The 18,705-nt window shown below is 34.6% G+C and overlaps 1 protein-coding gene across 6 annotated transcripts in view; it reads left to right on the forward strand.

Annotated features, from left to right (window-relative positions):
* The window catches only part of GLS (glutaminase), an 87,222-nt gene that overhangs the window by 10,404 nt on the left and 58,113 nt on the right, over positions 1–18,705 (forward strand). For all 6 annotated transcript variants that reach the window (XR_012421317.1, XR_012421315.1, XR_012421316.1 and 3 more), the window contains exons 2-6: positions 4,725–4,821; positions 5,172–5,293; positions 10,267–10,396; positions 11,998–12,077; positions 15,392–15,555. Coding sequence is in view for 3 of the 6 variants with exons in the window: in XM_005573771.4 (XP_005573828.2) it covers positions 4,725–4,821; positions 5,172–5,293; positions 10,267–10,396; positions 11,998–12,077; positions 15,392–15,555 (593 nt within the window). In the remaining 3 variants the exon portion in view is untranslated. The remainder of the gene's footprint in view (positions 1–4,724; positions 4,822–5,171; positions 5,294–10,266; positions 10,397–11,997; positions 12,078–15,391; positions 15,556–18,705) is intronic.

Consider the following 18,705-nt stretch of genomic DNA (forward strand, 5'->3'; position numbering starts at 1 on the left):
TTGAGCCACCGTGCCCGGCCTGAAGGATCATTATTCTTAAATGAAGGCATAATTGTATTATGTTATTAGGCCTCATTTTTTAAAAATCCCACTTGAAAAGATAGTTTTTCATTGTCTCATAGGTTTACCATACTATACTATGTGTTTTAAGAGTTATGCAAAAAAAAAAAAAAATTTAAGGAAGACTTGACCCCAGCCTTGAAGCTTTATAGTTTGGGGCGGTTGGGTGATATGAAATGTTATTTAACAAAATAAGACTGTACAGTTGGTTTCAATTATTTTCCTCTGTTCATTTTGTAGTTCTTAGTAAGGATTTTTTAAAAAAATTTTCTTCTTTTGATAGTTTTTTATTTATAAGATTTTTGAACTGATGAAGATGAGTTTGCCTTGTTGCTCCTAATTACAGATTAGAAACCTTCTTGATTTCCCCTACCCATAAAGGCAAAATTAAATACTTCATCTGTACTTGCTAATATGATACTTTTTGAAAAACACTTCTACCGTAGTATTTGCCACATGGCTTTCGTCATATTTCTCCTAGACCACAACCTTACTTTAGGGATCTTTATCACTATTGCTTGGCATGTAATAAGTGGTACAACAAAATGACAACACTTAGTGATACCAGAGAATGCTAAAGAGTGTAGAGAATCTGGTGGGGGCAAAGTCCTGTGCAACAATTGAAATGATCATTGGTGGCTTAAAGATTTAGGGAGAGGACGGTTTTAAACAGAATGATGATAGGTTAAAAAAAAAATAAAGATGAGATAGCAGTACTTATTTACGGGTCAATGAGTCTAGTCAGTTACATTGGGGAATTATAAGGAATAAGTTAGGAATAAATAGTGTAAAGCTGATTTATAGAGAACTGCATACCAGACTGAGGAATATGAATTCCCCCTTTGGTATGGGGAAACTAATTTGGTCAGTGGGGTAAGCAAAGACAGTTCCTTTTTTCATGTTGCAGAAGTTGGCCCCTCATTTAAACATAATGTAGTTTTTGGAAGGTAGTCTCCTCATTTACCAGAATATATATATATGTATTCTCAACACTAAAAAATTAAGTATTCATATAATAGCTTTTAGGTAGAAACAAGTACCTTAATTCACATATTCTGTGCTCTAGCTATTTTTTGTTCTTTATAAACACTAAATAAATGCTTACTTTCATCCCTTTGGTCTGTTTGCCAGAAATCCTTTTCTGTTGCCATGCTTCCAGCTTTTACCCATCTTTCAGGTTTAGCTCAAATTCCACTTCATCTAAAAAAAGCTTGACCTTATTAGACCACAGTGAAGTAGTTTTCCAAAGTCTGGATGTCATAGATCCATTCCTGTAAATCCTCTTTTTATGTACATGTCTCCTACTTCTTCTAGACTGTAAATGATGTCTAACATGATGTCATATATGGCATAGTTAAATACTTGGGATTTTTCTTCTTTTTCATTAAATTATTTTTTAAGACAGTTATTTTGTGAGGCTAAAGTAGGAGAAGGAATGGGTAATAAAAAGAAATAATATGATGGTAAAATGATCTTAAAGGCAGAATTTAGAAAGGAAATGAGAGAGAGAGTATAAGTTGGAGAAGTAGTAAAAAGGTGAGAAATAAGGATTTTCATTCAGATTATCTTCTGTTATATCCTATTTGAATTGCTGAATATCATAACCATTTTATGTTTTTCTCTCCAGAGGAATCTGGAGGATTCATTTGGGTTATTCATAATTGTTGATGATAAGATTAGAAAGACGATTAATCCTATTTGTCGTTGAAACTTAAATACTTTTCTCAAGGATTTCCTAGTTACTATATAGTTACTGAAAGCTATAGTTTTTAGCTTTTGAATTTTAGTGAAAAATACATTATTGTGAAGAATTACCAGAAAGAATTAATTTAGGAAGAGAAAGGCGGGGGGTAAGGCATGAATGATCTTGAGTAGTTTCTGCCTGGTAGAGAGTTGGAGAATGTTTGAATATGCTTGTTCTCTAGATCATTCTCAGATCAAAATCTGAGGTTTCAAATGCTGAGATAGGTAGTAATTTCTCTTTATCAGTTTTGACAGCTTATTTTGTGAGCTTATTTTTTAGGACTGGCTTAAATTCTTTCCTCTATAGATAAAAATTAGTTTCTGATTTAAAAGCAAGTAAACATTTATCTTTTTTTGCTAGCTATGGCAATAACATGGTCACTTTAATTTTTTAGCCAAAGGCTAAAAAAGCATATATTTTACGTTATTTACATAGCTTTTAGGCAAAGCAAATACCATTTACTGGTGTGATAAATACATAGAAAGCTTATTCTGCAGTTTTTTAAAGTGATAAACTACCACTATCTGAAGTGTATTTGACCAGCCATTTGCTGTAAATAATTGGTATGTTATTATCCACTGATTTTTTGACAGCTGGTTCAGTTTTTCTTTAAATATTAGGTAGTGAGTATTGTTAAGCTGTGTTTAATGGTATTAGATCAGGGTAGGACCGAGAAAACTTGTTTGTACCTTATAAAAGTAATAACAAGCTGGTAAGTTAGAGAGCCAGTATAGTGTACTAGTAGTTTGGAGTCAGAAAAATCCATCTTTGCCATTGTGTAACCTTGGAAAGCTACTTAACCTCTGAGCCTCTCTTTCCTAATCTGTGAAATGGGAATAGAGGTACTCATTTTTTTGAACAAATAACAAATTTGTTGAGCTTCTAGTATATACTAGAAATTATACTATATTTTGGATAACAATAGTACCTCTGTCGTAAGATCCTTGGAGGATTAAGTTAGAATGCATGTAAAACACTTAGCACAGTGTGTAGAACATAGGTAAGTGATCAATATATTGTAGTTATTATTACTAAAACATCCCAAATGTATTTTTTTTGGAGACGGAGTCTCACTCTGTCACCCAGGCTGGAGTGCGGTGGCGCGATCTTGGCTCACTGCAACCTCTGCCTCCTGGGTTCAAGCCATTCTCCTGCCTCAGCCTCTCAAATAGCCAGGATTCAGGCAGCTGCCACAATGCCTGGCTAATTTTTGTATTTTTAGTAGAGATGGGGTTTCACCATGTTGGCCAGGCTGATCTTGAACTCCTGACCTCAAGTGATCCTCCTGCCTCAGCCTCCCAAAGTGCTGGAATTACAGGCATGAGCCACCGCACCCAGCTCCAAATGCATTTTTTAAAGTTGTCTAAGAGCAAAAATAGTTTCAGGGAATAATTATATGTCAGGATATGTCATTAAATATTTTAATGATAAAGCTATATGTTTTTAAAAAACATTTGTGTGACATTCATTTTTTAAAAGTTTGGTTAATCATAGCATCTTAGTGTTACACTAGTTAATTAAGATTTTTAAAGCATATTTATTGGTAACGTTTTTTTTTTTTTTTTTTTTTTTTTGAGACGGAGTCTCGCTGTGTCTCCCAGGCTGGAGTGCAGTGGCGTGATCTCGGCTCACTGCAAGCTCCGCCTCCCGGGTTCACGCCATTCTCCCGCCTCAGTCTCCCAAGTAGCTGAGACTACAGGCGCCCGCCACCACACCCGGCTAGTTTTTTTTGTATTTTTAGTAGAGACGGGGTTTCACCATGTTAGCCAGGATAGTCTCGATCTCCTGACCTCGTGATCCACCCGCCTCGGCCTCCCAAAGTGCTGGGATTACAGGCTTGAGCCACCGCGCCCGGCCTGTAACGTTTTTCTTTTAATAGTCTTTATGATTTGTAGAATTTGATATATACAGTCTTGCCTTGTTCTTCTGTATATGTTAAGAGATTGGTTCCAGGACCCCCACAGCTCAAGTCTCTTATGTAAAATGGCATAATATTTGCCTATAACCTACATATACCCTCCCCTATATTTTAAATCATCTCTAGATTGCTTACAATACCTAATAAAATGTAAATGCCATGTACATAGGTCTTATACTATCTTTTGAATGTGTGTTTTTTTTTTCTGAATATTTTTTATCTGTGTTGGTTGAATCTATGGATGCAAAGGGCTGACGAGGATATGTAAACCTACATCACTTTAGAAATAATAACTACAACTACTGTCAGTGGGGTCTTACTTTCTGCCAGGCATGTTCTAAAGATACTGAATGTATTGAACCAACTGATACTCACCACAACCCCATGAGGGAGGCACTATTATCCCCTTTCTCAAATGAGGAAACTGGATCACAGAAAGGTTAATTCATTTACCCAAGGTTATACAACTATAGTATTACAGCCAGGATTCAAGAACTTGTGCACTTGATCTTAACTACTGTCCAATAGTTAATTGCTGTCTCTCCCAGATTTTATAATCAGGTTAACTATTTGAATAATATGTAAATATAGTCATCATGTTTAGAAAACCCCCAAAACAACTGAACAGTGTTGAGTCTTACTGGAATGTTTGCTGAGCTCTGTAATTTGTATTGGGTGATTGTACTGGGCTGTATAGGAAGGCATCACCATAAGGGATGGCTGGGCATTAGCACAACTAGAGTTGATGATCAGGGTTTCAAAACCTGGGATTAAAAAATATGTGTTAATAATTTTCTTTCTTTTTTTTTTTTAACTTGTTTTTCAGTGTGGTTTATAGTGGTACTGATTTGATTTTGGCAAATCAACTTTTATTATAACTGTAGTCTTGGGTATATCAGCTCAGCTGTAGTCTAGTTCAATGGTTATTTAACAATGGATTTAGTTAAAATCCATTAGAATGTTCATACAAAGATTAATTTTGTATTCTTTCTACCTCTTCAGTAAAATAAAACAGGGTCTGTTACCTAGCTTGGAAGATTTGCTGTTCTATACAATTGCGGAAGGACAAGAGAAAATACCCGTTCATAAATTTATTACAGTAAGTTTTTATAGTTTTCTATCTTAACTTAAAAAATCAGTAATAATAAATACAGTATTATTGAAATATAGTCTTAAAGGTCGTCTGACATGTAGATTCTGACTGACACTATTTCTCTTATTATGTTTTCAAATTTTTATCATGCTCATTTCAAGGTAATCAGTGAAAGAAAAAGAAAGAAACAATGAGAAACTTGTCCAGAAAGTGGGTAATAGTGACACTAAGATGCCATATTCATGTTCAAGTGTTGGGTAGAAGTTTTTATATACAGGAGTAAAATCTTATAGTTGGTATAAACATATACGTTATTTGCACTATATATTTACAAACTCTTATTTTTTTAAAAACAGGCACTCAAATCTACAGGATTGCGAACGTCTGATCCCAGGTTGAAAGAGTGTATGGATATGTTAAGATTAACTCTTCAAACAACATCAGATGGTGTCATGCTAGACAAAGATCTTTTTAAAAAGTAAAAGTTTCTGCCAAACCTTTAATGGTGATTTGCTATGCTATACGGTGATTCTGCTTTTAAAACAAAATTGCATCTTTGAAGGCCACTGCTTCCTGTGTAATGGAAAAAGGGGATTTATAAACATCATTTGTTTGAAGAACTTGGTACACATTAGGTTCTATAATACACCAGGCTAAGAGTATTCTTTCTTTAAATCTGTTCTAAGGAAATTTAGCCACTGATGTTTCCAGTTTACAGTACTTGGAGATTGCATTCAGTTTGAGTAGAGCACATCCTTTGTCCTGTCATTGCTTATATTGATCCCCAGTTCATCTGCATGACTTTCAGGCTTTCTCAGCATGGTCTCTAGTTCTTTTCCACAAGGTGATTTAGGTGACATCGTAAAATGAGAGGGCTTCAGACAGAACTGTGTTCCTCACATTTACATATCTGCATTGTCTGCTTCTCTCTTCAGACATATTAATACATAGGCTTTTGGCTATTTTCATTTTCTTCAAAACAGTAAAGAATTAAAGGCAACATTGGAGATAAAAGCCTTAAGATGTTCCTGTATTTGCATGTATTTATTATTTATCTTCATTAATGTGTTTCTATTAGTTTGATTACTTAAAGATTTAATGAACATGTGTGTAATGGATCCCAAAGAATCAAATAGTATTTTAAACTCCTACTGTTTAAGTCGAAACTAGTATAAAACTGTAAATACTACTATAAGACATTGGCTTTTTCCAGACATGGATCCAAAAATTTCTACATCTACTTTGAAAGTTTGTTATGTATGGATGTATTTACTTTTGTTTTATTTTTGGGGGGGGGGTTGGGTGATTTGTTCTAGATATCTCCTGGAGTATTAAGTCATCTGAAGGTATAAGTATTTAACTGTATTTCTCTGAAGTTTCCTGGCATGCTGTGAAGCACTGCTGACAGCTTTTCACCAGGAGGTTCTTGGTTCTGTTAGCTGACCTTAAAGTGTAGACTTTAGGTCTGTGTTGCAGTTGGTGTTAGGAATTTTGACTCTCCAGAACCTGCTTTTTAAGAGACAGAAAAACATCATTTCTAAATTTATTTGTGTCTTTGCAGTAAGGATTATTTTTCGTGTTCATGAGCTATCTGTACAATATTCTGATTAAAGTGCTTTCTGCGGGCATTATTTTGTTGTGTCTGTGAATGAAGTTTGTTAGAGTAATGATAGGTAGATCTATTGATAATCAGTGGGGGAACTGCTTTGGAATTTTAAGTGGAAGCAGTATTTTACACTTTTTTTTTTTTTTTTGAGACGGAGTCTCACTGTCGCCCAGGCTGGGTGCAGTGACATGATCTTGGCTCACTGCAACCTCTGCCTCCCAGATTCAAGTGATTCTCCTGCCTCAGCTTCCCAAGTTGCTGGGATTACAGGTGCCCACCTGGTTTTTTTGTATTTTTAGTGAGACAGGGTTTCACCACGTTGGCCAGGCTGGTCTCAAACTCCTGACCGCAGGTGATCCGCCCGCCTCGGCCTCCCAAAGTTACACGTTTTTAATACTTGAAAAGATATTTATGTTTTATAAAGATGTTGCTGTGTTTAAATATGAAATTAAAAACAATTTAAATCCTTTGATTATTAAGCCAGGGAACTGCAAACATTAAATTTTCTACCTGCAATTATATTAAGAGATAGTAATTACTATTGTTTTAAACACTAATCCAATTTTTAAAAATCTATGCTTGTAATACAGGCAGTTTCTAACTTGACAAATGTTTTATGGTCTATAAGAGCAACCAGTAGAAAAGTACAAGTCTATAGGCATAATTATTTCTCTCTTTATTCTTAGAGTGAGGTAGTTCAAAACCTCCATCTATTAACCTTTTAATAGTTTTCAGTCACCTGGAAAGATGATTGCTTCAGAGATGTTCTTTTCTTTCTTTTTTTTTTTTTGAGACGGAGCCTGTATCTGTCGCCCAGGCTGGAGTGCAGTGGTGCGACCTCGACTCAACTGCAACCTCCGCCTCCTGGGTTCACTCCATTCTCCTGCGGAGTAGCTGGGACTACAGGTGCCCGCCACAACGCCCGGCTAATTTTTTGTGTTTTTGGTAGAGATGGGGTTTCACCGGGTTAGCCAGGATGGTCTCGATCTCCTGATCTCGTGATCCGCCCGCCTTGGCCTCCCAAAGTGCTGGGATTACAGGCGTGAGCCACTGCGCCCGGCCTTCTTTGTTTTCAAATATAAGAAGTTATCTAGTTAGTGTTGCCCGAAATAAACTTCTCCCTTCCATGCAGCTGGGGAGGAGATGTTAAAACATGGGATTCATTTTTCCCCAGAGAAATAATTTATAAAGTTGCGTAGGTTTGGTTGAAGCAATGTATTAATATTTTACCTAAAATACATTGTAGATTAATATTTTTAGACTTTTTCGGTAATCTGAGAAACAACTATTATGTGCGACTTTTTTTAACTTGGGAAAATACGTTCTAAGTATACTTTTGGAGTATAACCTGTTTGAAAGTTAGAGACTGCCTGTACCCAGCTTGATAGTCAATTGTTTTTAATGCTAGTAAACCTTAAAACTAATAGAAGTAAAAGTATTTGTGTTGAAAACTAATCCTTTATTTATTCATGCATTTTTAACTTTATAGGTGTTAGAACTGTTTCTTTGTATGATCATAATTTTTTGATCTTTTTGTTTTGCAAGAAAGTGAATGGTAGCCTTTTATTTGTGTGTTTGATTTTCTTAAAGATTTCATATTTATTATGTTATTTTACAAATGAAATATTATTGTTGAGAAATGTCTTGTAAATCATTGTGCATTTCGTTAGTTTTTAGTTATAAACACTTGAGGAAAGAAAATGATTATTCCCAGCTTACAGATAAGAAAACTGAACAAAGGACAGAGATAGATATAACTCGCTGAAAAGCATAAGCACCTCCTCAGAGTTCATTTTATATGGCTTCTAATTTCCTAGTTAGACTCATGGTATCTATATTAAAATAACTCCCAAGAAAAACCTTACTGTTTGGAATGGTGATCAGTATGCAGTTAGATACTCTCCTGAGAGGCAAGATTGGCTTTGTCACCTGTTAATTTACCAGTGAAGGCTGTTGCAACAGCTTTACCAGCACCTTCTGCTACAGCAGAACATTCATAAAGTTTCACTGAGTGTATAATTTTGTTAATTATAAATCCTTTTAAAGGTGCTGATTAAAATAGTTAAATGGTAGTAGGTTAATAATTTAAATTTGTTCAGCAGCTCATTTTTGCATTTATAACTTCTTGAAAAATGAGGAAGTATATTTGATTTGTTGTAGATATAAATACTGGTTTAAGATCAGGAATTCTATTTTTCTTTCCTCTGAGAAAGGTGGTGTTTGATGTATATCTCTTGCAACTCTGATACTTGCAAGTTGGATTTTAGAAGCTTTTTGAAACATTAAAAATACTAAGACAATAGTAACATTTTTGAGATTAACATTGAAACTATCTGAAAATGATTGTTTATTGAAGTAAATATTTCTTTTTTTTTTTTTTTTTTTTTTTGAGACGGAGTCTCGCTCTGTCACCCAGGCTGGAGTGCAGTGGCCGGATCTCAGCTCACTGCAAGCTCCGCCTCCCGGGTTCACGCCATTCTCCTGCCTCAGCCTCCCGAGTAGCTGGGACTACAGGCGCCCGCCACCTCGCCCGGCTAGTTTTTTATATTTTTTGAAGTAAATATTTCTTAGCTCTAGCGTGTCAGTAATATGTAATTTATGGAAATTAGGACTATAATTTTTTAATGTCAATAGGGGGATCCTTATGACTGAAACAGTAGTCATTTCTATTAGGATTTTATTTTTAAACTGTGCGTTAATTTTATATTGAACAAATGAGTTTATATTATTCTGAATTCTTATTCATAAACTGTGAAACCTGGCTTTTAACTTTAATTTGGTTTCATCTAGAACAACCTGAATTAAAATATTGAGATTTAAACATTTCTCATTTACTACAGACTAAACAAGAAATACTGAGAGCATCTTACTCTTAAGATTTGTTATTGTTGGTATTATGGCTTAACACCATGGTTAGCAAGTCTTCCTTTATTAATATTAGTTAAATATTCTATTACTGTGTTATAGAGACTTAAGAAGCTCAGAATATACGATTGGCTGTAATCTATTTGCAAAACTTTTTAAAGGCTACATTAATATACTGATTTTCTGGCTTATTCTTTTTAGCAAAAAGCAGAATACAGTTCAAATTATTAGATTTCAGAATGTCATGCTCTCCCATCCACTTGGTTTACTATGTTTTAAAAATACTTTTTTAACAGTGAAACATTTTTATTCTGCATTGTATTTACATATCTTATATTAAATAGAATATTGTAGTATAACATTTTTGGTGACTCAAATAATATAAAATTTATTATACTACATATGAAATTTTATTTCAAATTATACATTATTTTTGCAAGCATTTCAACAGACATTTCATTTAAGAGGTAAATTAATCTGACTAAACAAAGTTTATATAATTAAGGAAAAATATGTTAAAATGCAAAATGTTTAATTTTTAAATGAAATGCTATTAATAGCTATATAAGAACTAAGAGATGTATTTCTGAGATTACTTGATAAATAAACAAGATCTCAACCAAGGCAGTTGAATTTTGTTAACCAGATGTCATCATGCTGAATGTTTACCAACTCTGAGTAAGAAGCTTGTTTCAGATGGTCTTAATACTTAAACCTGGTGGAATGCCTTGTCTTTTAGTTTTTGACACAATTTTAGGCACATCTAGATTATTTCTCTTACATGTTGAACAGCTTACAAGCAACTACTTGAAAGACTGCTAGAAGGAAAGAAAATAATATAGAAAGCAAAATTTATGGAGTTTAGTTGTATAAAATGATGAATTTATCTATTAAACAGTGTCCTAATTGTTACTGTTATTACCAAGTTCTAATATTTGAAAGGTACCCAATTTATTAATTATTTTTCTTACATTCCACAGATGTGTTCAGAGCAACATTGTTTTGTTGACACAAGCCTTTAGAAGAAAGTTTGTCATTCCTGACTTTATGTCTTTTACCTCACACATTGATGAGTTATATGAAAGTGCTAAAAAGCAGTCTGGAGGAAAGGTAATGCTTTTGATGTACATATTTTCATAACCCAATCACTTAATAAATTCAGCTCAATTTGAGGTCTAGAGAGTAAATTGTGTAGTTGCGTTTTGCTAAAGAAAACACTTTAGCTTTGCTTAAGAAATTTAAGTTAAGTGAAGCCACTGGATTTAGTGTTTTTACAATATTTTAAATGTTTAACTTTGTTATTCTGGCTAAAGAGAAATCGAGTAAGATTTTTTTATTTTCAGATGATGGTGATGGATTTTAAAATTTTAATTAATTTAAAAAACCTTATTCAGAATTTCTGCAGATCTGATATCCTGCCGTATTAAATGAAATGTTTCTAGTTTTGAAAATCCTCTAAATAATACTAGAGACTGTTTGATTTTCATATAGAAAGTTTTTGTTTTCTTTTGTTTTAACTTTGGGTAGCTTTAGTATAATCCAGTTGGCCCTGGAACAAAGCAGGGGTAAGGATGCCAACCCCACACACAGTCAAAAATCTGAGTATAACTTTTGACTCCCTTAAAATTTAACTACTTATAACTACTGTTACAAGCCTTACCAATAACATAAATAGTCCATTAACACATTTTGTATATTTATTATATACCATATTCTTTTTTTTTTTTTTGAGATGGAGTCTGGCTCTGTCGACCAGGCTGGAGTGCAGTGGCGCAATCTTGGCTCACTGCAAGCCCTGCCTCTCAGGATCACGCCTTTCTCCTACCTCAGCCTCCAGAGCAGCTGAGACTACAGGCGCCCGCCATCACGCCTGGCTATTTTTTCTATTTTTAGTAGAGACAGGGTTTCACCGTGTTAGCGGGGATGGTCTCGAACTCCTGACCTTGTGATCCGCCCGCCTTGGCCTCCCAAAGTGCTGGGATTACAGGCGTGAGCCACCGCGCCCGGCCTATATACCATATTCTTACAATAAAGTGAGAGGATAGAAATGGTATTGAGAAAATCACAAGGAAAATACATTTACTACTTATTAAGTGGTAGTGGATCACCTTGAAAGTTTTCATTGTCATCATCTTTGTGTTTAGACTGAAGAAGAAGAGGAGGGATTGGTCTTGTGTCTTGGGGGTGGCAGAGGCAGAAAAGAATCTGCATATAAGTGCACTCTTTGAAGTTTGAGTCCATGTTTAAGATTCAACTGTGTAACAACTTCAGTGTAAATACTTACTACTTATTTTTAAGTACTTGATTCCTAATGTCTTAGTGAAACCCTACTAGCACCCATGACCCTGATTAAGTAAATTTTTTACTTTTTTCCTGCTTAAAAAACAAACAAAAAAAGACAGTTCAAGTTCCTCTGCTAGACTCTCCTGCTAAACACGGGAAAGAAAGAATGCATTAGAAAGAAGGAATGCATTGGAAAACAATAAATAATAGAGACTGAGAGAAGTCACTTTAGATCTCATAATTCTCAATTCTGTTTTGCCTTTAGTTTTCATGAGCATTGTTATAGAAGATAGACTATGAAGCCACTGAGTGTTGTAAAATAACTAGGCATTGGTAGAAGGTAAATGAGATAAGAAATTTGTTGGTGGAAGAAAATACAGTATTTGCCAATATTATATCTATTCATTTCTTTCCAATCTTTTGGATAGGTTGCAGATTATATTCCTCAACTGGCCAAATTCAGTCCTGATTTGTGGGGTGTGTCTGTTTGTACAGTAGATGGACAGAGGTAAGTTTATTTCAAATTCATGAAAACGAACTCTAAGCCTTAACTTTTGTATAATGGTGAGAATGACATGGAGAAGATCATCTTTTATAATGAAAATTGACTAATTTCCTAACAGGACATAATTTCAAAAGGTAAATTTAGATTTTAATTTAAGTTTTAAAAACTCAACTGAGGCCAGGCGCGGTGGCTCAAGCCTGTAATCCCAGCACTTTGGGAGGCCGAGACGGGCGGATCACGAGGTCAGGAGATCGAGACCATCCTGGCTAACACGGTGAAACCCCGTCTCTACTAAAAAAAATACAAAAAACTAGCCGGGCGAGGTGGTGAGCACCTGTAGTCCCAGCTACACGGGAGGCTGAGGCAGGAAAATGGCGTAAACCCAGGAGGCGGAGCTTGCAGTGAGCTGAGATCTGGCCACCGCACTCCAGCCTGGGTGACAGAGCGAGACTCCGTCTCAAAAAAAAACAAAAAAAAACAAAAAAAAAAAACTCAACTGAAACAGTAACATTATATTAAGTTTTATATCTATTTTAGTCACAGTTGTAGTCTCACTTTTTGAGTATTATTCAAATACCTGCAGTTACCAATTTGTTTCAGAAAAGCAGACTTGTCAAAACATGACACTATAATAAAATTAGTCCCTATTTCTCAACTTAACATTGGTAACCCATCTGTCATTGTCTTTGTTCCTTGTGTTCCTGATATAATTAGCATGAGAATTAACATAACGTATCCCATTATTCATTGGTTCATTTGCAAAGTTAAAAGTCAGTTGAAAACATGTAGGATTTCATGAAGTCCATGAAAGCAGCATTTGGGAATCGCTTACATTGCAGGCACAGCTGCTGACAGATGAGGAACTCGCAGAATTATAAAAAGGATAGTGATGTGAGGGCACTTTAAAGAGAATGATTTGATTTAAAAATCAAAGAATTAAGAGAGGCCCTTGGAAAATGGTAAAGTTCTAGAATATTTTTTCAAGAATGACACTGTTCATTGTGCTGGGAATTAGACATAAAGATTATTATCACCTTATAATTTAGTTTTATCAGAAAATTATGCTAAAGAGAAAAATCAGTATTCTTTTTTCACTCATTTAAAGACTTAGCTCAGAGATGTATTCCTTTGTTTTTTGTTTCTTTATTAAAGTATTTCTGTTTTCTTAAAATATAACTTACATAAGATGTATAACTTATAAGTGAATACAGCTTGAAAACTTTATATCAGAGTTGTAATTTTACCTAAATTTTGTTAAAACTACCAAAAGTCATTTAATCTAGTAATTTTGGATTTTACTTTTCAAGATAATGTTGCAATTAAAAACTTTTTTTCCATTTATGAAAATTTGATCTTTTATGTTGCCCAGGCTAGTTTTGAACTCTTGGCCTCAAGCAATCTTCCTGCCTTGGTGCTGGGATTATAGGCATGAGCCTTTTCCCCTAGCCAAAAATTTGTGACTCTTAAGGACCTTCATTTTAGGTGATTTTAATTTTTTTTTACTAATTATCCTCAAGTACTTACAATAAAAAATATATGGGTTAGCCCATTAATTTTGAAAGTAAGGAATCTGAGGCCCATAGTTGACATGATATTGGCAAAGGTGAAATGAACACCTGGATCTCTTAACTTCTAGTCTATTTTTTCTTACATTATTATATGCTTTTATCGTCATTTGGGTCTGTAAAATGTACTGAGTAGTCACCATGTGTTGAATTAAATGTTGTGTGCTATGAAGGGACACAATGAAATGAAAAGACATGGTGGCTTTAACCATGAAGCAAATTCCAGTAGGGAATGGTATTCCTGTTTTTGCATTTTAGGAAATAGTTTATCAAGAAATGGAAGTCTTTGAAGGAAGTTATTATCATGTAATATTGAATATGATTTTTCTCTTCTTAAACATTCTCTATGTCTCTTAGTTTTTTTATCTAGAGAATTCAAAAAGTTGACTTCAGAACTAGAACATATGTATTTTTAAATCCAAAGGTAATAAGACAAGCTTTTAATCATTCTTTAGAATGATTGTCAAGTTTGAAGTTATAATCTTACATAGTATAACTATATAGTTTAAGGTTATAGTTACACATGAATAAATTTGATAGGAAAAGTATTCTTTTGGTATTTATACGTATGTATTTATATTCTATAGTACACTCAGAAGTGAGGTGGGTATGCATTCCTGTTTGACCTCTGATGTCTCTGTCACCCTCTGCTTCGGGTGGTTATTAATATAGTGCCCAGTTTAACTGTGAATGACTTTCACTATGAATGAATGCCTGTGATGTGTTGGGACATTGTTCAGGGAACCTGGGATATATCAGTAAGTAAATCAAAGATCTCTGCCTTTGTGAAGCTTACATTATAATTGGGTTGGCCAGAACTTTTTCATTCCCAAATCTTTTCTCTACTTCAAGTACTTCTCAGTTTGGTGGTAATATAAAGCTTTCTTTTTGCTCTGTTATTTATCTCCATGGTAATGATGACTGCCTACTGAACTTAGTGCCAGCTCTGTCAGGTTTATAAAACTGGATGCTTTTTCTTTTAATGGGGCCAGGATTGTGAGTGGATGTGGCTTGTAAGATGAGGCATTTGTAGACAGGGTCTCAGAAAATAGTATTGAATCTAAACTGAGCTCTGTTTAACTTTTTAACCGTGGTTTAGTCACAGCTTACAGCTGTGAGTTGAAAAAAAAAAAGGTGAATAATTTCTAAAAGGGCTAGTTTATTTTATGTGATTGAATACACGTGGGAGTAAGGAGGAGCGTGCTCTTACTCTCTTGCCCTCAGAGGAAAATTTCCACATTACATATTTATTACCTACTTTAAAGCCATTATTCTGTTACGTGAATACTTTTATGCTTTTGCTTTTTTTCACAGTATTTCTCTTAAACATAGGTCAGTTCTGTATCCATGGGGTCTGCACCCATGGATACATGGGTCATTATTCCCTAAATAATATAGTACAACTGTTTATATGGCATTTACGTTGTATTTGGTATTATAAGTAATCTACAGATGATTTAAAACACATGGGAAGATGTGTGTAGGTTATATGCAAATGCTTTATCATTTTATATAAGGGACTTGAGTGTCCATGGAGTTTGGTATCACAGAGATTCCTGGAATCCATCTCCCACAGATATCAAAGGATGACTGTACTTAAATTTATTCTCTAATTTTGACATAAACTTGTGGTTGAATTATGGGAAAATTTTTGTTGGAATTGGAATTAACATGTAAAAAGAATAATTCCAACTATGCAGTTTACATTTTTTTCCCAGTTGATGTTATTTTTTAAAATCTCCTTTTAAATAGGCATTCTATTGGAGATACCAAAGTTCCCTTCTGTCTTCAGTCCTGTGTAAAACCTTTGAAATATGCCATTGCTGTTAATGATCTTGGAACTGAATATGTGCATCGATATGTTGGAAAAGAGCCGAGTGGACTAAGATTCAACAAACTATTTTTGAATGAAGATGGTAAGAATTACATGAACATTGGTTGAAAAAAGAAATGTCTCATTTTCCTATGTAAATCTAAGTCGTTTTAAACATTTTTTGATTAAAATTGGAAGTATTAATATTTGTCATGTGATTTCTATACAATCCATTGAGAGAGTTTCATCACCTGCTTTTAAAAATGATTATTTTAGGCATCTCATGCCACTGGGAAGTGGGCTAGGGAGAATATGAACTTCTCTTCATAACCACCTTTAGGGAAATAGAGTGAAATCTCAAAATGCCTGAGATTTGCTTTAAAATAGTTTAGTTAAGGCAGCTGGGAGTGCTGGGTGTGATTATTACTACATGTTGGTAATTATCGCAGCTAAATGATGGGTACATGGGTGTTCGTATATTTTTCTCTCTACTTTATTATGTTGTATATAGTATTTGAAAGTTTTATTGTGGCCCTGGTTGAGATAGTGAGGATTATTATTTTTTAGTGAGTGTTTTTACTTTTTCTCCTTATAACATTAAAAAATTTGAAAAATGCTTTGTGTTTAATGCTTGAATAACAAATCTTATGACTTTACAGGAATTCAAAAGAAAAGGGGAGGACAAAAGTAGTTAGTTTGATCTGATAGAGATTTTAAGTCTAAACATCATTTAGCTGAGTGCAAACTAAGTTAAACTATTCCCATGGTTTGGTTTCTGTTTTTTAATCTTTGAAGCATATGCTGTGTTTCTGATTGATGAGTTAAGATACAGAATTGAAGAAAGTGAGAGTGAAGGTTGTAGTAATGGCTGCGAGAGATACACTTTTATACTTTTTTCTTTCTGCTGTATAAAAAATGAAATGTGCCTTATACTCATTATTTTATTAGTTTGTAAGATGAAGTCGTGAGACTAGTATTTTCTTATGTTTCTCATCCTATTTAGAGAGCAATTACATTTTCTTTCCCATTTTACCATAACCTTTTTATTCTGATGCTACATTTGGTTTTATGGACATTACCATAAATTAACAACTTTGATAAGGACATCATATGCAGAAGCACTTTATTTACTAAGCTCGTTGACATCTAGATTTAATATTGAAAGAGTTAATACTGTTATTCTAAAAATATCAAATATTTTAAAAGAAAAATTTAATACTTTCCATGAACAACAAAGGAGAATAGACGTGTCTAGTGAATTGATGGAGGAAGATACTTAAGAAAAAGAAAACAAATACAGTAATTTGAATGTTTTGAAGATTTCAGAAACAAAAAAAAAAAGCAAATAAAATGGGCTTGGAACAAATGAACTTAACAGTATAAGTAATGAATTTTTTTGCCATGTATATTTATGGTTTTAGAAATCATAAATTATTGATACTGTATTCTATATAAGAAAAAAATAAGAAATCGGGAATTTAGAATTGTTTATAATAAGAATGAAACACAAAGTTTAACAAGAGATTTTGCCTCGATATTCATAGATGTTTTCTAAGCCTGAGCCAACACCATGAGTCTTGAAAGTAACGGTAAGGCTGGGCGCGGTGGCTCACGCCTGTAATCCCAGCACTTTGGGAGGCCGAGGCTGGCGGATCACAAGGTCAAGGGTTCGAGACCAGCCTGACCAACATAGTGAAACCCCGTCTCTACTGAAAATGCCAAAGTTAGCTGGGCGTAGTGGTGTGCGCCTGTAATCCCAGCTACTTGGGAGGCTGGGGCAGGAGAATCGCTTGAACCTGGGAGGCGGAGGTTGCAGTGAGCCGATATGGCACCACTGCATTCCAGCGTGGGCGACAGGGCGAGACTCCGTCTCAAAAAAAAAAAAAAAAAGTAATGGTAAATACAGGCTTTACTATATTACGCCTTCCTGAATTCTTATTAGAGCCTGTGCTCTTGAATCCTGATTTAGTTTAGCCCCAGCAAAAACAATTTGAAGATCTCATTCATATTTAAAATTGCAAGGGTAGATTTTTGGTGAAACCATACACTTTTTGTGTGTGTATGTATATATGTGTATATCTAAAATAAATTTTTTAAAAATAAAAATATTAATGTTATACTAGCTTTATAAGATTGTGATGATTTATTAAGACTAATAGGGATATAGTGCATAGATAGAGAAATTGTAGTAGTTTTTTGTAACTACTTTTTTATTTGTTTGTTTTTGTTTGAGACGGAGTTTTGCTTTTGTTGCCCAGGCTGGAGTACAATGGCGTGATCTCGACTCACCTCAACCTCTGCCTCCTGGGTTCAAGCGATTCTCCTGCCTCAACCTCCCGAGTAGCTGGGATTACAGGCATGCGCCACCACCCTGGCTAATTTTGTAGTTTTGGTAGAGATGGGGTTTCTCCATGTTGGTCAGGCTGGTCACGAACTCCCAACCTCAGGTGATCTGCCCGCCTCGGCCTCCCAGAGTGCTGGGATTACAGACGTGAGCCACCGCGCCCGGCAGTAACAGTAGTTTAGAAAGTTTTGGTAGGAGGTGGCTGATATCTTTTATCATTATCAGTGAGCAAACAAGTTACTTTATGGAAATGTCAGTTTTGCAAACTACCATCTCCCAGGGAAGTCTTCTTTTTCTACCTTATAGTGATCAGGTTAATCAACAAATTATTTATATAGCTTTCCTTGTCTGTATTGTTAACAGCTCTGGAGGGTACATGGGCCTTGGTTCTTGGAATAAGTTTTCTGACTACAGGATACAGAAGACAGTTACATATTTCTAATACATGATGGGAGAAGACATACTTAAGCGTTGAATACAGTTAATTGTATTATCTTACAAGTATGTAATTGACAGGTGCCAAAATATATGTGCTGATTATATGTATGGAGGATTGAGAAAGAAGAGGAGTTGAGTTAATTTACATGAGGATGACAGGTCTGAATTGATAGGATGAATTTAGGATGGTTGGGAAGAATGTGAGAGGGCACTGCACATTTTTTCCAACCATCCACAATGGGCACTGCACATTCTTCGCAACCGTATATATCCCAACCAGATAGAGAATATTTTCTCTATATCTAGAGAATATATTGTAAACGTTTGTAATGTCAGATAATTGAGTTTAACTCCAATTTTTACTTGGCACTGTAAAATTCCAATATAATACCTAAAATATAAATATCCAAATTAAATTGGAAACCCTCTTTAATATTTTTTGTTCTTTAGTATATGTATTAGCAAACTTTG

Source organism: Macaca fascicularis, chromosome 12 (assembly GCF_037993035.2).
Source record: "Macaca fascicularis isolate 582-1 chromosome 12, T2T-MFA8v1.1".
NCBI classification, from domain to species: Eukaryota; Metazoa; Chordata; class Mammalia; order Primates; family Cercopithecidae; genus Macaca; species Macaca fascicularis.